The sequence below is a fragment of the Oncorhynchus kisutch genome, linkage group LG8 (assembly GCF_002021735.2).
Source record: "Oncorhynchus kisutch isolate 150728-3 linkage group LG8, Okis_V2, whole genome shotgun sequence".
NCBI classification, from domain to species: domain Eukaryota; kingdom Metazoa; phylum Chordata; class Actinopteri; order Salmoniformes; family Salmonidae; genus Oncorhynchus; species Oncorhynchus kisutch.
This window is the reverse complement of record NC_034181.2, coordinates 34,569,274-34,585,567: the sequence shown is the minus strand read 5'-3', so window position 1 is coordinate 34,585,567 and position 16,294 is coordinate 34,569,274. Positions and strand designations below refer to the sequence as shown.

Here is a 16,294-nt window from a genome sequence, read left to right as displayed (position 1 = left end):
TAATGACCCCGTTATTCAGCCAACATGTGGGAGTGTTGACCCACAAACTCTCAGTGAATAATGATCATAATTTGGTTGGTGCTTACATTTGTCCTATGTCACACATGTACAAGTGTGTATTAATACGCATGTCTGAATTAGATTTTTTTGTGCATGTAACCGATGTGAAATGGCTAGCTAGTTTGCAGGGTGCGCGCTAATAGCGTTTCAATCGGGGACGTCACTCGCTCTGAGACCTTGAAGTAGTTGTTCCCCTTGCTCAGCAAGGGCTGCGGCTTTTGTGGTGCGATGGGTAACGATGCTTCGAGAGTGGCTGTTGTTGATGTGTGCAGAGGGTCCCTGGTTCGAGCCCAGGTAGGGGCGAGGAGAGGGACGGAAGCTATACTGTTACACATATCCCAACTCTCCCTGAGACACCCTCGGACTGTTGGGTTACAGCCAGGGTCTGCCATTATCAACAGCAACCCTGGAGCAATTAGGATTAAGTGCCTTGCTTCAGGGCCCATCGACAGATTTTTGACCTTGTTGGCTCTGGGATTCAAACTAGCGACCTTTCAGTTACTGGCCCAACCCTCTAACCTCTAAGATAACTGCCACCGAATAGACAGCCCAGTCCAGCCCAGTATAACTAGTTCCCCTACTGGTGCAACGCTGTGCCAATATTTGTTTGTATTTCTAGGGAATGAAACGTGGCATGCTGTAAAAGTCTCTAGACACAGTTAAGTAAACCTCTGCCTGGAAGGTAAATGATAAAGGATCTCAATGAAAATATGTTTAAAGACAAGTTCAAGCTCACGCCTTGCTGTGCTTAAATCACATCAGTTTAGTGTGATCCAGTCAAGGCTCTATTCAATCAAAACCTGTATCCAGACACAAAAGCAATAGTGTAGGAGGAATGTTGTTTTTCCCTATCGTTCAGATCTGTATACCGGTTTTGATTGAATAGGGTCGAGTGTTTGGTCCAGTGCTGTAAACCAAGAGCAAGACATTCATAGCAGAGCTGCAGCCCTCTGGGCATCCTTATCACTGAAATAACAGAATGATGTTGAAATCCTATACTCTCTGATGAAACTAATGTGAAAGTTCACATGTGCAGAATGAATAAAGCATTAACACACCATAACAATTAGTCATGAATTTCATGAAAGACAGAACTTTGTGTGTTATTTCAAACAGAACCAAAGACAAAGAGAATACACATACCCATATTTCTTGAGGAAATTCAACAAAAAGATCAACAAGGACATTATTTTTATAGAACATATTTCTTTAATACAGTAGTTAGTTACACGGATGTCAAAAAAATACAACATATATGCATAATAATAAAACATTCATGAAGTTTCCTTTTCCCCTCTGACACCAAGAGTGCACTGTAAAGCCCCCACCCCACCTGCTTCCCCGACAACATTTGTCTGCTGCCATCTGCCTGTCTGCCCCCCCCCACCCCGTCTCCTCCTCAAAGTATGTAATTAAGCTGCAACACCTTAGCTCTTCTTACATCACCCCCCCCCCCCTCCGCCCAGTCTCCTACCTTCACAAACAACAAGCTTAAGAAGATAGTCTCTTTGCAAACAAACTTTCCCCTCTTTAACATTTGATTCATTTAACAAGTGCTTGTAATAAAACAAAAGAATATCAACACATCTTAAACAGCAAAAGTATGAAAATACTGTACAAATTTGTGATTTACCCAGTGTAAACAGGTTTGCATATGAAATACGTAACAACAGCACAAATAAACCCTCTATGACTGTCTGCCTCTTTGTTCAGAATTCTGGTCCCTTGTAGAGTAAAGAATAACATTTGAAAAAGACAACAGGAAAATGATTGTGTCTGAAAATAATATTTACCTCTGTCATTTTCTGAAAGTTTGTGGAAGAAAAGGAAGCAGCGATATGGAGATCAGCCAGCTGGCCCCAGCTTCAGGGTCCAGTCCAGGGGTTAGAGGGAACCTCTGTAGGGTCGAGGACTCCCTGGGATTCTCCCCTACCCAGTGAAGCACCAGTTGGGTTGGAAATGGGAGAGAAATGCACATACACTCAAGAATGAAAACATATATGCAAACCCATGTTCAGGAAAACAAAGTCAATTCATCTGATATGGTCCATTGTCTCTTTTACACCTTAAAAGCATTTCATTACGGACACCAAAAGTGCGTTTGCCAGTCAGTGTTCCTGTGGTGGCACAGGGATCCAGCCAGCGGTTCCACTCCACCTATCCGTCCCCTCTCTTTACACTTTGGTGGCCAGAGACTGTACCTCTGACTTCTGTGTCTGGGCGCTGAGCGTGGAGGACATGGAGCTCATCTGTCCATGCATGGCCTTCTTCAGGTTGAGCAGGCACAGGCACTGGGAGCGGAAGCGCAGGTCAAAGAAGGCGTACAGGAAGGGGTTGAGGCAGCTGTTGACATAAGCTAGGCAGGTAGCATAAGGGTGGGCCACCAGGAGGAAGCGCTCAAATCCACAGGAGCTGGGAGCCAGGTTCAGGTAGGAGAGGGCATCCATGCTCTTCAGCAAGTGGAATGGGGTCCAGCAGATGGCAAACACGACCACCAGGGTGGTGATGATCTTCAGCAGACGACGCTTCTTCTGGTCCTCCTTCCGCAGGTTGTTAAAGTGGCGTGTGACGGTGCAGCCAATGAAGCAGTAGAAGATGGTCATGGCCAGGAAAGGCAGGAGGAAGCCCAGGGCGGAAGAGGACAGGCTGAGCCCTGCGATCCACAGGGACTCATGTCTCTCGTTCAGGGTGACCAGGCTGAAGTCCATGGCACAGGTGGTGCGGTTGCTGTTGATGTCGTCCATGGTGGTGCGGAACAGCAGAGTGGGCACGGCCAGCAGGCCTGAAAGGAGCCAGATGGCCCCTAGGGAGGCCAGCATTGTGCCCCGTGACCGCAGCCGGCTGCTGGACAGAGAGTGGACGATAGCCAGGTAACGGTCAAAGCTCAGGCAGGTGAGGCAGAAGACACTGGCGTACATGTTGACCAGCACCACATAGCTGCTGATCTTACACAGGGCCACACCAAAGGGCCAGTGGTAGCCCAATGCAGTGTACACCGCCCAGAGGGGCAAAGTGATCACAAAGGTGAGGTCAGCCAGGGCCAAGTTGCCTATGTAGACGTCTGCTGCTCGGCGCTTGGACTTGGACCTCCACACGGTGAAGATGACCACTCCATTCCCAGACAGGCCCAGGATGAAGATGAGCATGTAGAGGACAGGGATGAGGGAGTAGGACGGCTCCCACTCAGAGTAGTCACACATAGTTTCATTGTCACCATAATAATAATCATCGGTATCTCTATACTCCACAGTTGAATCCATGCTGAAGTAAATTTTTTGTTTGGAACGAAAAATAAATTGTAATGCTAAAAATCCTTTAGAGTGGAAAAAAACGTTTCTGTGCAGTCCAAAACTGGTTCAGTAAAATTCAAATAAACCAATTGTCAACGCTGAAAACGAGAGAAACATTCATGTTACAGGAATGGTCAGTCCCTATCAGTCGCTGGAGAAGAACACAGACAGTATGAGTGAGTGGGGCAATGCTGCTTGGCTTTTTAAACTCAGTGCTCCACACCCCTTGTTCCCTCCCTCCCAGGACGAATCCCCCTCCCCATTAAACACTTAGCCCCGGCACCACCCTCCTCTTACCTCTCTCTAGCACAGCACACACTAGGATTTATCCAGTTGCGATGACGCCCCGTCAAGCTTTATTCATATAATTTGAAAATGGAAAGAAAAGCGAAAATATACGGTTAAATTGGCTCCCTAAAAACGTATATGTTTTGAAATATTTTTGAAAAGGTTATTGTTTAGAATTTACATCAATTTAAGTTATGTCAATTTAAATGAATAACCTTTCATTTTCAAAATAGTGCAGAAAAAATACAGACTAATTCGACAGGTTTGTGAGACTATAGACAGTAAGCTCATAGAAAATAGTGCTACTTCCAATGCAAATGTTTTTGTTAAGATATTGTAAAAGGACAACATGTTTGGTGCACCTGCAATGATTTCAACATTAGACCAATCAATTAAACATACGGTTTCAAAGATGTTGAACTGATTTTGAGAACTATTGCTCAATCTTTAGGGTTCACGGCATGTCTGGACAGGCAAATTTTCTAATTCACGACTGAACTACTACATTACAATGTAAATGCAACAATGCTAAAAGTAAGTGCTTATTTCCTAACCTGATGGTCTTGCCACTTACATTTGGCTATCAACATGCTCTAATTAAAATGTTATAAAGTGCAACAATAACAATAGGATAGTTAAAATATTACAATAATAAGGAATACTATTCAGCTGCCAATGCAACATTGTTGCATGCAGAACTTCGGTGTGTCTGGAAAAAAACTTGAAATTAGATTGATAGGCGGGCACTTTAGAATTGGTTCAATTGGTTCAACGGTTTTAACGATTAAATTCAATGTAAACAGACAGCTCAGAGGGTGTGTGAATTTAATTCTCACCTCTAGGGATTAATTTCCATGATAAAAAGACAAAAACATGCAGGATAAACAATAACAAAAGGAAACGTTGCTTTCGCCTTAACCCATCTTTGATTGACTCACTTTGACCGCGGTAATTTGGCCTATTGGCTCAACTTGCTAATGCCAAAATTAAAACACATAAACTAATATACTCCGGCTTTTAAATAAAACTGTTTAGAAACTGAAATAAAAATTGTGTTGAGGAAAAATGTTAGGCCTATTTGGACCTCTTCCCACCGCCCAAGCTCTGCTCAGTCCCTATGCACTTAAGGAAACAAGTGCAGTGATTTTTCAACTATAGGCTACAGCTAGATCTTGTTTTTTTTGGCTGTGACCCACTCCCCAAAGGTGGCTCAGGGGGAGTTGGCATATGCAAAAAAAAATACATTTTCAATTCACACTTGAAATGAGATAAATATAAGCAACCACTCCTTTTTTAAGTTTCTGATAACATACAGTTAAAGCCTCCTTTAATCTTTGAGATGAATGGGTATATGAAACGTTTACAGTATGTAGAATATGATGTTCATCAAACAATCAAGAAACATAAAAGTGTCTTTAATTCCAAATGTGCATGTCAAAATCTTTCTCATCATAGAAGAGTATTTTCAGGAAAATACAAAACAAGGTTTGGAGGGTCAGTTCAGTGACTCTTTGTTATTCTTCTGCCACCTAAAAAAAACGTCACGTGAAAAGTAGATTTCAGCCCAGGCCTGATTTTCTAAGTGTTGATTCGGGTTGGGCCGGAACGAGTTTATGGTTTGCGCAACATTATAACTAACCTATGTTTGCGATCTACACGTTGTGGTGCCTGTGCGACAAGCGTGCCTGCATCTCTCACAGAACTAGAACGAGATTCACCTTCTATGATCTCTCTCCCTTTCTCTGCTCTGATAGACATGAGCCTGCAACTCTCATCTCTCCAGCGTTGCACTTCATCATTTATTTCCTTATAGAATCATAGCCGCGCGAACAGTTCTGGAGGAGCTGCCGCACCCCTGAAAATGTTTAATACATTTGCCAAAGTTATATAATTACCCCTGTCTTTTCAGAAATAAATGAAATAATTCAGAATAGCCTACTACACAATTAGAGGGCTTATAATTTAGCCACAGAGGATCAACAATAACGTGTTCAAATAATAAAAAATAGCTTCGCTGTGGTTTGTATGTAGCCCAACAAAAAGGCATAGCGGTCGGGAACGCGGTAAATCTATCAGTGAACAGCATGCAAACAAAATAGGCCTTTCACAATATTTTAAATACAATCGCGGGAAAACATCGGTTGGAAGGATAATGGCTCCTACTGAAAAGACAATACTTATCTGTCTTGTGTAGCCTACCAAAATATGTTCCAAATATTGTTTTACAAAGTAAAAAAAAAAAATAGATGTTTGGCACTGAGCTCATTGGCCATCACCTGTGAGTGATCTGTGCATCAAATCAAATTATATTGGTCATATACACATGGTTAGCAGATGTTATTGCAAGAGTAGCAAAATGCTTGTGCTTCTAGTTCCAACAGTGCAGGAATATCTAACAAGTAATCCAACAATTCCACAACAGCTACTAAAGGGATGAAATAAGAATATATGCATATAAATATATGGATGAGCATTGACCAAGCAGCAAGATGCAGTAGATGGTATAAAATACAGTATATACACTACCGTTCAAAAGTTTGTGGTCACTTAGAAATGTCCTTGTTTTTCAAAGAAAAGCACATTTTGTGTCCATTAAAATAACATCCAATTGATCAGAAATACAGTGTAGACATTGTTCATGTTGTAAATAACTATTGTAGCTGGAAATGGCAGATTTTTAATGTAATATCTACATAGGCATACAGAGGCCAATTATCAGCAACCATCACTCCTGAGTTCCAAAGGCACGTTGTGTTAGCTAATCCAAGTTTATAATTTTAAAAGGCTAACTGATCATTAGAAAACCCTTCTGCAATTATGTTAGCACAGCAGAAAAATGTTGTTCTGATTAAAGAAGCAATAAAACTGGCCTTCTTTACACTACTTAAGTATCTGGAGCATCAGCATTCGTGGGTTCGATTACAGGATCAAAATGGCCAGAAACAAAGCCCTTTCTTCTGAAACTCGTCAGTCTATTCTTGTTCTGAGAAATGAAGGCTATTCCATGTGAGAAATTGCCAAGAAACTGAAGATCTGGTACAACGCTGTGTACTACTCCCTTCACAGAACAGCACAAACTGTCTCTAACCAGAATAGAAATAGGAGTGGGAGGCCCAGGTGCACAACTGAGCAAGAGGACAAGTATATTAGAGTGCCCAGTTTGAGAAACAGACGCCTCAGTCCTCAACTGGCAGCTTCATGAAATAGTATCCGCAAAACACCAGCAACAAGAGAAGAGGCGACTCCAGGATGCTGGCGTTCTAGGCAGAGTTGCAAAGAAAAAGCCATATCTCAGACTGGCCAATACAAATAAAATATTAAGATGGGCAAAAGAACACAGCCACTGGACAGAGGAAGTCTGCCTAGAAGGCCAGCATCCCGGAGTTGCCTCTTCACTGATGATGTTTGGACTGATGTTTTGCGGGCACTGTTTAATGAAGCTGCCAGTTGAGTACTTCTGAGGCGTCTGTTTCTCAAACTGGATACTCTAATGTACTTGTCCTCTTGCTCAGTTGTGCACCAAGGCCTCCCACTCCTATTCTGGTTAGAGACAGTTTGTGCTGTTCTGTGAAGGGAGTAGTACACAGCGTTGTACCAGATCTTCAGTTTCTCACATGGAATAGCCTTGATTTCTCAGAACAAGAAAAAGTAGATTTTTGCCCCTCAGAGCTCCCCAGGTATCGCCCCTCTCGAGCTCATGTTTTGTTCAGGCACCTCCTGATTTACAAAATAAGCCCTGGGCAGCTTCTCAGGAGTGAGTGAGAGTGAGAGACAGAGACAAAGCAATGGGGATATTTGGGAGGAGTCAGAGCACAAAGATGTTTGGACTCACTACACTTCTGAGCCATTGTTCATCAGCACGGAGATGCTGTCGCCCAGTAGACGCAACACCCGCTCAGGTCAGCAGTACTCACTGTCTAATATCCTCCTGAAAGCCAACAGCTCTCAGCTATTTATTGTGTGTGTGTAACGTGGGGGAAATAAACATAAATATCTCTTCCTGTAGCCAATATTATGTCACTTGTTTTTTACAAACAAGGTGAGGTCCTCGGGCCTAAGCTAACAATGCACATGTTCTTTATATCAAGAAATGCAGCATGAGAATGATCAGGCCAGAAGTATACATAAATAGGTTTTATTCTCAATTACTCAAGCAACTCAATGAAAGCTAATCTCGGACACCATCTTCAGCACCTAGGGCTTGCTGCAATCACTGCTGCCAACAACATATTGATGAGAGACTCTGTTAGGGAGGGGTGTAAATGCTTTTTTTAGGCTGGATCGTGTTGTTGTATTGTAGTATGTTGTAATTCTGTAATGTATTGATTGTTGCTGCCTTCTTGGCCAGGTCTCCCTTGAAAAAGAGACTGGGTCTCAATGGGCTTCTCCTGGTTAAAAGAAAAAGGTAAAAAAAATAAAAACAAGCACACCAAATCAAATCAAATCAAATGTTATTTGTCACATACACATGGTTAGCAGATGTTAATGCGAGTGTAGCTTGTGCTTCCAGTTCCGACAATGCAGTAATAACCGAGTAATCTAACCTAACAATTCCACAACTACTACCTTATACACACAAGTGTAAAGTGATAAAGAATATATACATAAAGATATATGAATGAGTGATGGTACAGAACGGAATAGGCAAGATGCAGTTAATGATATCGAGTATATACATATGAGATGAGTAATGTAGGGTATGTAAACAAAGTGGCATAGTTTAAAGTGGCTAGTGATACATATATTACATAAAGATGATATAGAGTACAGTATATACATATACGATGAGTAATGTAGGGTATGTAAACATTATATTATATTAAGTGGCATTGTTTAAAGTGGCTAGCGATACATTTTTCCATCAATTTCCATTATTAAAGTGGCTGGAGTTGAGTCAGTATGTTGGCAGCAGCCACTCAATGTCAGTGGTGGCTGTTTAACAGTCTGATGGCCTTGAGATAGAAGCTGTTTTTCAGTCTCTCGGTCCCTGCTTTGATGCACCTGTACTGACCTCGCCTTCTGGATGATAGCGGGGTGAACAGGCAGTGGCTCGGGTGGTTATTGTCCTTGATGATCTTTATGGCCTTCCTGTGACATCGGGTGATGTAGGTGTCCTGGAGGGCAGGTAGTTTGCCCCTGGTGATGCGTTGTGCAGACCTCACTACCCTCTGGAGAGCCTTACGGTTGTGGGCGGAGCATTTGCCGTACCAGGCGGTGATACAGCCCGACAGGATGCTCTCGAATGTACATCTGTAGAAGTCTGTAAAAGTAAGAGTGCTTTTGGTGACAAGCCAAATTTCTTCAGCGTTAAATCATCAGTTTCCTCACCACATTTATAGGCATTCAATCGTTAATGTATACATTTCAATCAATATTTGTATTCTTTCTGGCAAATCACCTACATATTAAGGGTATCTATCCCCTAAATGACTAAAAACACAACTTTTATACCTGGGCATTTGGCAGGCCCACCCTTAATTGGCAATTACCAACACCTGGCATTGACTTAGGGTGCATTCAAGATCTTCAAGTGTTTCACCTTGTTACATGCGTGAGTACTGTACATTATAAAATTCTCAGAAAAAAAAGAAGTTTTTTTCAATAGATTTGGTTTGCAGGACGACAACACAATAAAGGGGAAGGAAATATTGTCAGGCAAAAACTATGCATTTAGTCCTTGAAGACAAGCACACTCCTCCCCATGAAGTCACGCACGCACACACATCTAGGCAGTGCTCTGCCTCCATCTCACCCCCCAGGCAGAGGTTTGGCTGCATGCTGTTTTCAGGCCTAGAAGTCTTTAGATAAATACATTTACAAATGTAGAAAATTAAGGAGGACAGATAAGAAACAGATGGTCAGATTAGCCCATCGTCTCATTCTGGGACATCCTTACAGATAAAAACAAAGCCTACTAACTAATATTGAACGTTTGAAGCACATTAATCTATCTTTCCATACTTAAATCTGTGTTTATTAGATTATAATATAATATTTGATTGATTTCTCTTGCTTCATCTGTTCACATATTTGTACATATTCCTAACACTGTGACCATTTTACTAAAGTGTATTTTGTGACCTTGGTAAAAGTGTTTCCCTGTCCCAGAGTTTTCTTTGTTGCTGTCTCAGGGTTTGACCACACATGTGAGAGCTGGCTAAGGTGTCCCTGAGCAACCACGACTGTGTTGCTCTGCCTGCAGACTCTAAGAAACACGTTTTAACCATCTTAGGAGCTGGAGGAATAAACATGGTTGTTTCCCTTCCAACAATCCAAACATAATATCGGTCATCTTGAGTGTTCTGGAAAGAACCAAACTCCACAATCACCTCGGGGAGTGGATCTTCAAGAATTCCCATATTTCATATTCTTTGAATTGAGTTTTGACTGACAGCCATCTTTGGCTTAGATTGCCCTAAATTACCTCCATATAAAACAACAGGTTCTACGTGCACAGCTGGATTTTATGAATGTCCAATATACCCTGAACAGCAAGTGAGCAGAGGGTGCAATTTATCTGTTGTTTATCTCACTCACACAAAGTTCAGTGAGATCAGAAACAGGGAACTTTGGGGACATTTATAATGGACACATGTCAGCTCCAGTCTGGTGAGGAGCAATAGTTGGTAGAACATCTGTGACCAGGGAGCTGTTTGAAGCATAAAGCTGTCAGCCACAAACAGATTGGCCCTCCTGATTTGTGGACCAATGCACCAGACCCCAAGCCCAACAAATCACACCCAGGCGCCCAGGGCCAGGGGGACGAGGGGGCCAGGGTCACAGCCTGGAGTCACCTGAGTAGGCCTGTGGTTGAGGTAAGACACTAGGCATAGGGTGTCTGTCAGCTCCTGAAGAACTGTGGGGAAGGTTCCTGACCCTGTTTCTGACATTTTGAAACAAGTAATGTTATATTATAACATTGTAATATGCTCTCTGTAAAGGACTAAGGAAAGATAGCACTGATAGAGAAGGCAGACATCTTAAGAGTTCCAACCCGACTTTGCTATTTAGTTACTTTTTCATGTTTATCTTTATTTTTTTTAAGAACAGGTACTTTTGGACATCCGATCGACAGTTACTAACCTCGATTTCGACTTAGACTCAGCTATACCATTGTCATAACACACCCTAATCCTTGGTTTCATGGGCTACCAAAACGCTGCAGGCGTAGACACGATAGATGGGCTGGCGTCCTGGTGAGACTGCGATAAAGAGAAAAATCGACCGGCGCTCCCCTCCGTTTTATTCGCAAATGTCCAGTCACTCGAGAATAAGATGGATGAGGTTTGTTCTGGAGTCTCCTATCAGAGAGACTTGGAAAGCTATAATATTATATGCCTTACAGAAACTTGGCTGGCTGCTGAACAGAGAACTCAGCGGTTGCTCCATGAATGATAGGAAGATACCCGCCTTGGGAAAGTCCAAAGGGGGAGGGGTGTGCCTCTTCATAAACAACAACTGGTGCACTGCTTCCGTGTGAAGGAAATCTCAAGCTTTTGCTCACCTGATATAGAATACCTCATAGTAAGCTGCAGACCTTTTCATTCACCAAGAGAGTTCTCATTCATAAATATCACGGCTGTCTACATCCCCCCACAAGCCAACATCACTTTGGCACTCAACAAACTGTATGGGGTCATAAACAAATAAGAAACCGCAAAAACCCAGCTGCAGCGTTTCTGGTAGGTGGAGACTAACGTGGGGAGACTTAAAACCATTCTACCTCACTTCTACCAACACATCTCCTTTTCCACTAGGAGTGCAAAAAATCTAGACCACTTTTATTCTACTCACAGAAACGCATACAAGGCCCTCCTTCGTCCTCTCTTCTGCAAATCAGATGACGACTCTATCCTCCTATTTCCTATTTACAAACAAAAGCTCAAACAGGAAGTACCAGTGACACACTCAATACGGAATTGGTCCAATGACGCAAGGCTACAAGACTGTTTTGCTAGTACAATGGAGGAGTTCACCACATCAGTCACAGCTTCATTAATAAGTGCATACACGTTGTCACCCCGACAGTGATTATACGAACATATCCAAACCAAAAACCATGGATTACAGGCAATATCCTGGCTGGGCTAAAGGCTATAGCTACCGCTTACAAGGTGTGGGACACGTTACATGAATGTACACAAGAAAGTCGCTATGACCTCCAACAAGACAAAAAATATACAAAAGGACAATAAAGGAGGAAGGTGGGATCCTATTAAACCAGCTCCGAAGCGCATCAGATGAGGCAGGGTTTACAGACGTTAACAGATTACAAAGGGAAACCCAGCCATGAGATGCCCAGTGATGCAGAACTCCCAAACGAGCTAAATACCTTTTAAGGCTGCTTCAAGGAAAACACAGTGTCTTGAATGAAAGCTCCCGTTGTTCCAGATGACTGTCGCTGTCTGTGGCCGATGTGAGTAAATCTATTAAACAGGTTAACACTCGCAAGGCTGCCGAAGATAACAGGTGTAGACATTACAGTGAAATGCTTACTTAAAAGCTCTAACCAATAGTGAAAAAAGGTATTCGGTGAACAATAGGTAGGTAAAGAAATAAAACAGTAAAAATACAGGCTATATACAGTAGCGATGCTATAAATGTAGCGAGGCTACATACATACACCGGTGAGTCAGGCTGAATGAGGTAGTATGTACATGTAGATATGGTTAAAGTGACTACACATATATGATGAACAAATACTAGCAGTAGTGTAAAAGAGGGGGTTGGCAAGTGGTGGGTGGGACACAATGCAGATAGCCAACGTGTGGGAGCACTGGTTCGTAGGCCCAATTGAGGTAGTATGTACATGAATGTATAGTTAGACTATGCATATATGATGAACAGAGTAGCAGCAGCGTAAAAAGAGGGGTTGGGGGGTGGGCACACAATGCAAATAGTCCAGGTAGCCATTTGGTTACCTGTTCAGGAGTCTTATGTCTTGGGGATAAAAACTGTTAAGAAGCCTTTTTGTCCTAGACTTGGCACTCTGGTACCGCTTGCCATGTTGTAGTAGAGAGAACAGTCTATGACTGGGGTGGCTGGGGTCTTTGACAATTTTTAGGATCTTCCTCTGACATCGCCTGGTGTAGAGGTCCTGGATGGCAGGCAGCTTAGCCCCAGTAATGTACTGGGCCGTATGCACTACCCTCTGTAGTGCTTTGCGGTCAGAGGCCAAGCAATTGCTGGTCCAGGCAGTGATGCAACCAGGATGCTCTCGATGTTGCAGCTGTACAACCTTTTGAGGATCTCAGGACCCATGCCAAATCTTTTTAGTTTCCTGAGGGGGAATAGGCTTTGTTGTGCCCTCTTCACGACTGTCTTGGTGTTTTTGGACCATTCTAGTTTGTTGTTGATGTGGACACCAAGGAACTTGAAGCTCTCGACCTGCTCCACTAGAGCCCCGTCGATGAGAATTGTGGTGTGCTCGGTCCTCCTTTTCCTGTAGTCCACAATCATCTCCTTAGTCTTGGTTAGGTTAGGTTGTTATTCTGGCACCACCCGGCCAGGTCTCTGACCTCCTCCCTATAGGCTGTCTTGTTGTTGTCTGTGATCAGGCCTACCATTGTTGTGCCGTCTGCAAACTTAATGATGGTGTTGGAGTCATGCCTGGCCATGCAGTTGTGGGGGAACAGGGAGTACAGGAGGGGACTGAGCATGCACCCCTGGGGAGCTCAGTGTTGAGGATCAGAGTGGCAGATGTGTTGCTACCTACCCTCACCACCTGGCTGCGGCCCATCAGGAAGTCCAGGATCCAGTTGCAGAGGGAGGTGTTTAGTCCCAGGATCTTTAGCTTAGTGATGAGCTTTGAGGGTACTATGATGTTGAACACTGAGCTGTAGTCATTGAATAGCATTCTCACATAAGTGTTCCTTTTGTCCAGGTGGGAAAGGGCAGTGTGGAGTGCAATAGAGATTGTATCATCTGTGGATCTGTTTGGGCGCTATGCAAATTGGAGTGGGTCTAGGGATTCTGGAATAATGGTGTTGATGTGAGCCATTACCAACCTTTGAAAGCACTTCATGGCTAGGGACGTGAGTGCTACAGGTCTGTAGTAATTTAGGCAGGTTGTCTTTGTTCTTGGGCACAGGGACTATGGTGGTCTGCTTGAAACATGTTGACTCAATCAGGGACATGTTGAAAATTTCAATGAAGACACCTGCAAGTTGGTCAGCACAGCTTTGTGTATGTTGACCTGTTTAAAGGTCTTACTCACGTCGGCTACCGAGAGCGTGATCACACAGTCGTCTGGAACAGCTGATGCTCTCATGCATGCCTCAGTGTTGCTTGCCTCGAAGCAAGCATAGAAGTGATTTAGCTCGTCTGGTAGGCTCGTGTCACTGGGCAGCTCGCGGCTGTGCTTTCCTTTGTAGTCTGTAATAGTTTGCAAGCCCTGCCACATAAGACGAGCATCGGAGCCGGTGTAGTATAATTCAATCTTAGCCCTGTATTGACGCTTTGCCTGTTTGATGGTTCGTCGCAGGGCATAGCAGGATATCTTGTAAGCTTCCAGGTTAGAGTCCCGCACCTTGAAAGCGGCAGCTCTACCCTTTAGCTCAGTGCGAATGTTGCCTGTAATCCATGATTTCTGGTTGGAGTATGTACGTACAGTCACTGTGGGAACGACGTCCTCGATGCACTTATTGATAATGCCAGTGACTGATGTGGTGTACTCCTCAATGCCATCATAAGAATCCCGAAACATGTTCCAGTCTGTGATAACAAAACAGTCTTGTAGTTTAGCATCTGCTTTCATCTGATCACTTTTTTTGTAGACCGAGTCACTGGTGCTTCCTGCTTTAATTTTTGCTTGTAAGCAGGAATCAGGAGGATAGAGTTGTGGTCGGATTTACCAAATGGCGGGCGAGGGAGAGCTTTGTATGCGTCTCTGTGTGTGGAGTACAGGTGATCTAGAATTTTTTTCCCTCTAGTTGCACATTTAACATGTTGATAGAAATTTGGTAAAACTGATTTAAGTTTCCCTGCATTAAAGTCTCTGGTCACTAGGAGCACCGCCTCTGGTTGAGTAGTTTCCTGTTTGCTTATTTCCTTATACAGCTGACTGAGTGCGGTCCAGCATCTCTCTGTGATGGTAAATAAACAGCCACGAAAAGTACAATTATGAAGTGCTTTGAAAGGCTGGTTATGAAACACATCAACACCATCATCCCAGACACCCTAGACCCACTCTGATTCTCTTACCACCCCATCAGATCCACAGATGACACAATGTCAATTGCACTTCACACTGCTCTCATTTTTTATTATTTATCTAGAGCCTTTGATAGAGTTCTAGCCCCAGACCCATTGACCGCTCTGTTTGGTACAGTTGATGGGAATAACCACGAAGGGAAAGCTGTCTCTCTTTGTACTCTATTACCCAAAAGGCTCATATTGCAATTTTGGAAACTGGAGACTGTACCCACCTTTGAAATGTGGTTACGGGATTTAGGGAATGTAGTACATATGCAAAAGATTCGATACAATACCTCCAATAGAAGTCCAATGTTTTACAAAATATGGCAGCCGATACTGGATAAATGGTCTAGTCCCGCTTCATAACTGGGTTGACGATCTGCTGCTACTCTGTGCTGTACTCCACTCAATATCTATTTTTGGCTTAACTACACTGCTTGTAATGACTATATGCTGTCTTCTTATACATGTACCACCTAATAGGATTTTGTTTTATTTTGTGTGAGTTAAGTTTTGTCCTCTAAATTGGCCATCCCATTCAACAGTACAATCAATGTCATTGTTAATATTGCTGTCTTTTTTATTAGATTTTTTATTGTAAAATAATAAACATATTATCATTTTTTTTTAAACAATGATATTGGATTGTAAATTAATCTCTAGCAGTCTGTATTTTGATACTTGAATGATTTTGTTTTTATAGATATCTATGTATATGTATGTACGTATGTAATTGTTTTGCCACATTTGTAAAAAAGGACTGTCTTATTAAGTTCAACATATCATGATACTGTTAGGTTCTAATTTTGAGTAAATAACTCACGGACACTAGAGAAGCTTAACCAAGTTTAATTCTTGGTAGTAATCATACCCAACCTTGGGTGGAGTCTCCTTATCTCGAAACATTGCATCATTTTGCCAATCAGGGAGTGACATGAGCCTTCAACGGTTTCTCCCCTTATTAGTACTGCCACATGCAATCGTGTTCCCTGCACTCAGCCCCTCCCAAGCTTCATTATGGCACCCCTCATGTCTCTTTAGTACATAATGTTCCTATACTTCTGAGTATAACAATGTTCAAAGTTTCACCCCTGATTCCAACAATACCCAACGATTGAAAACAGGCCGAGAGAAAGAACTCAGAGGGACATCACTACAGAAACAAAGAAAAAAGATTGTAAATGACCTTTGGGCTTCCAGTCCTTTTTTATGGTTATTATTTTTCATAATTGTACAACTAATAAATGAAGAAATTATTAAGAAAAAAACAACAACAAAAAACAAAAAAAACAATGGTGTGTGTAGTCAGTAGTGTAAGTGAGTGGTTGCTTGCACAAATGTGATAATGAGGGGTGTTGAAAGGTTCCAAAGCAAACAAACAAACAAGCAAGCAAACAAGCAAGCAAACAAGCAAGCAAGCAAGCAAGCAAACAAACAAGCAAGCAAGCAAGCAAGCAAAC

At 42.7% G+C, this 16,294-nt stretch overlaps 1 protein-coding gene across 1 annotated transcript; it reads right to left on the bottom strand.

Annotated features, from left to right (window-relative positions):
• Nucleotides 1-1,920: 1,920 nt before the first annotated feature.
• On the bottom strand, nucleotides 1,921-3,534 carry LOC109895815 (apelin receptor A). The gene has a single exon (XM_020489821.2). The coding sequence runs from the start codon at nucleotides 3,318-3,320 to the stop codon at nucleotides 2,235-2,237; it is 1,086 nt and encodes a 361-aa protein (XP_020345410.1). The 5' UTR covers nucleotides 3,321-3,534; the 3' UTR covers nucleotides 1,921-2,234.
• Nucleotides 3,535-16,294: the final 12,760 nt, after the last annotated feature.

What these genes read in the sequence shown, in the direction of transcription:
- LOC109895815 (XM_020489821.2), bottom strand. Translation starts at nt 3,320, where the DNA reads ATGGATTCAACTGTGGAGTATAGAGATACCGATGATTATTATTATGGT.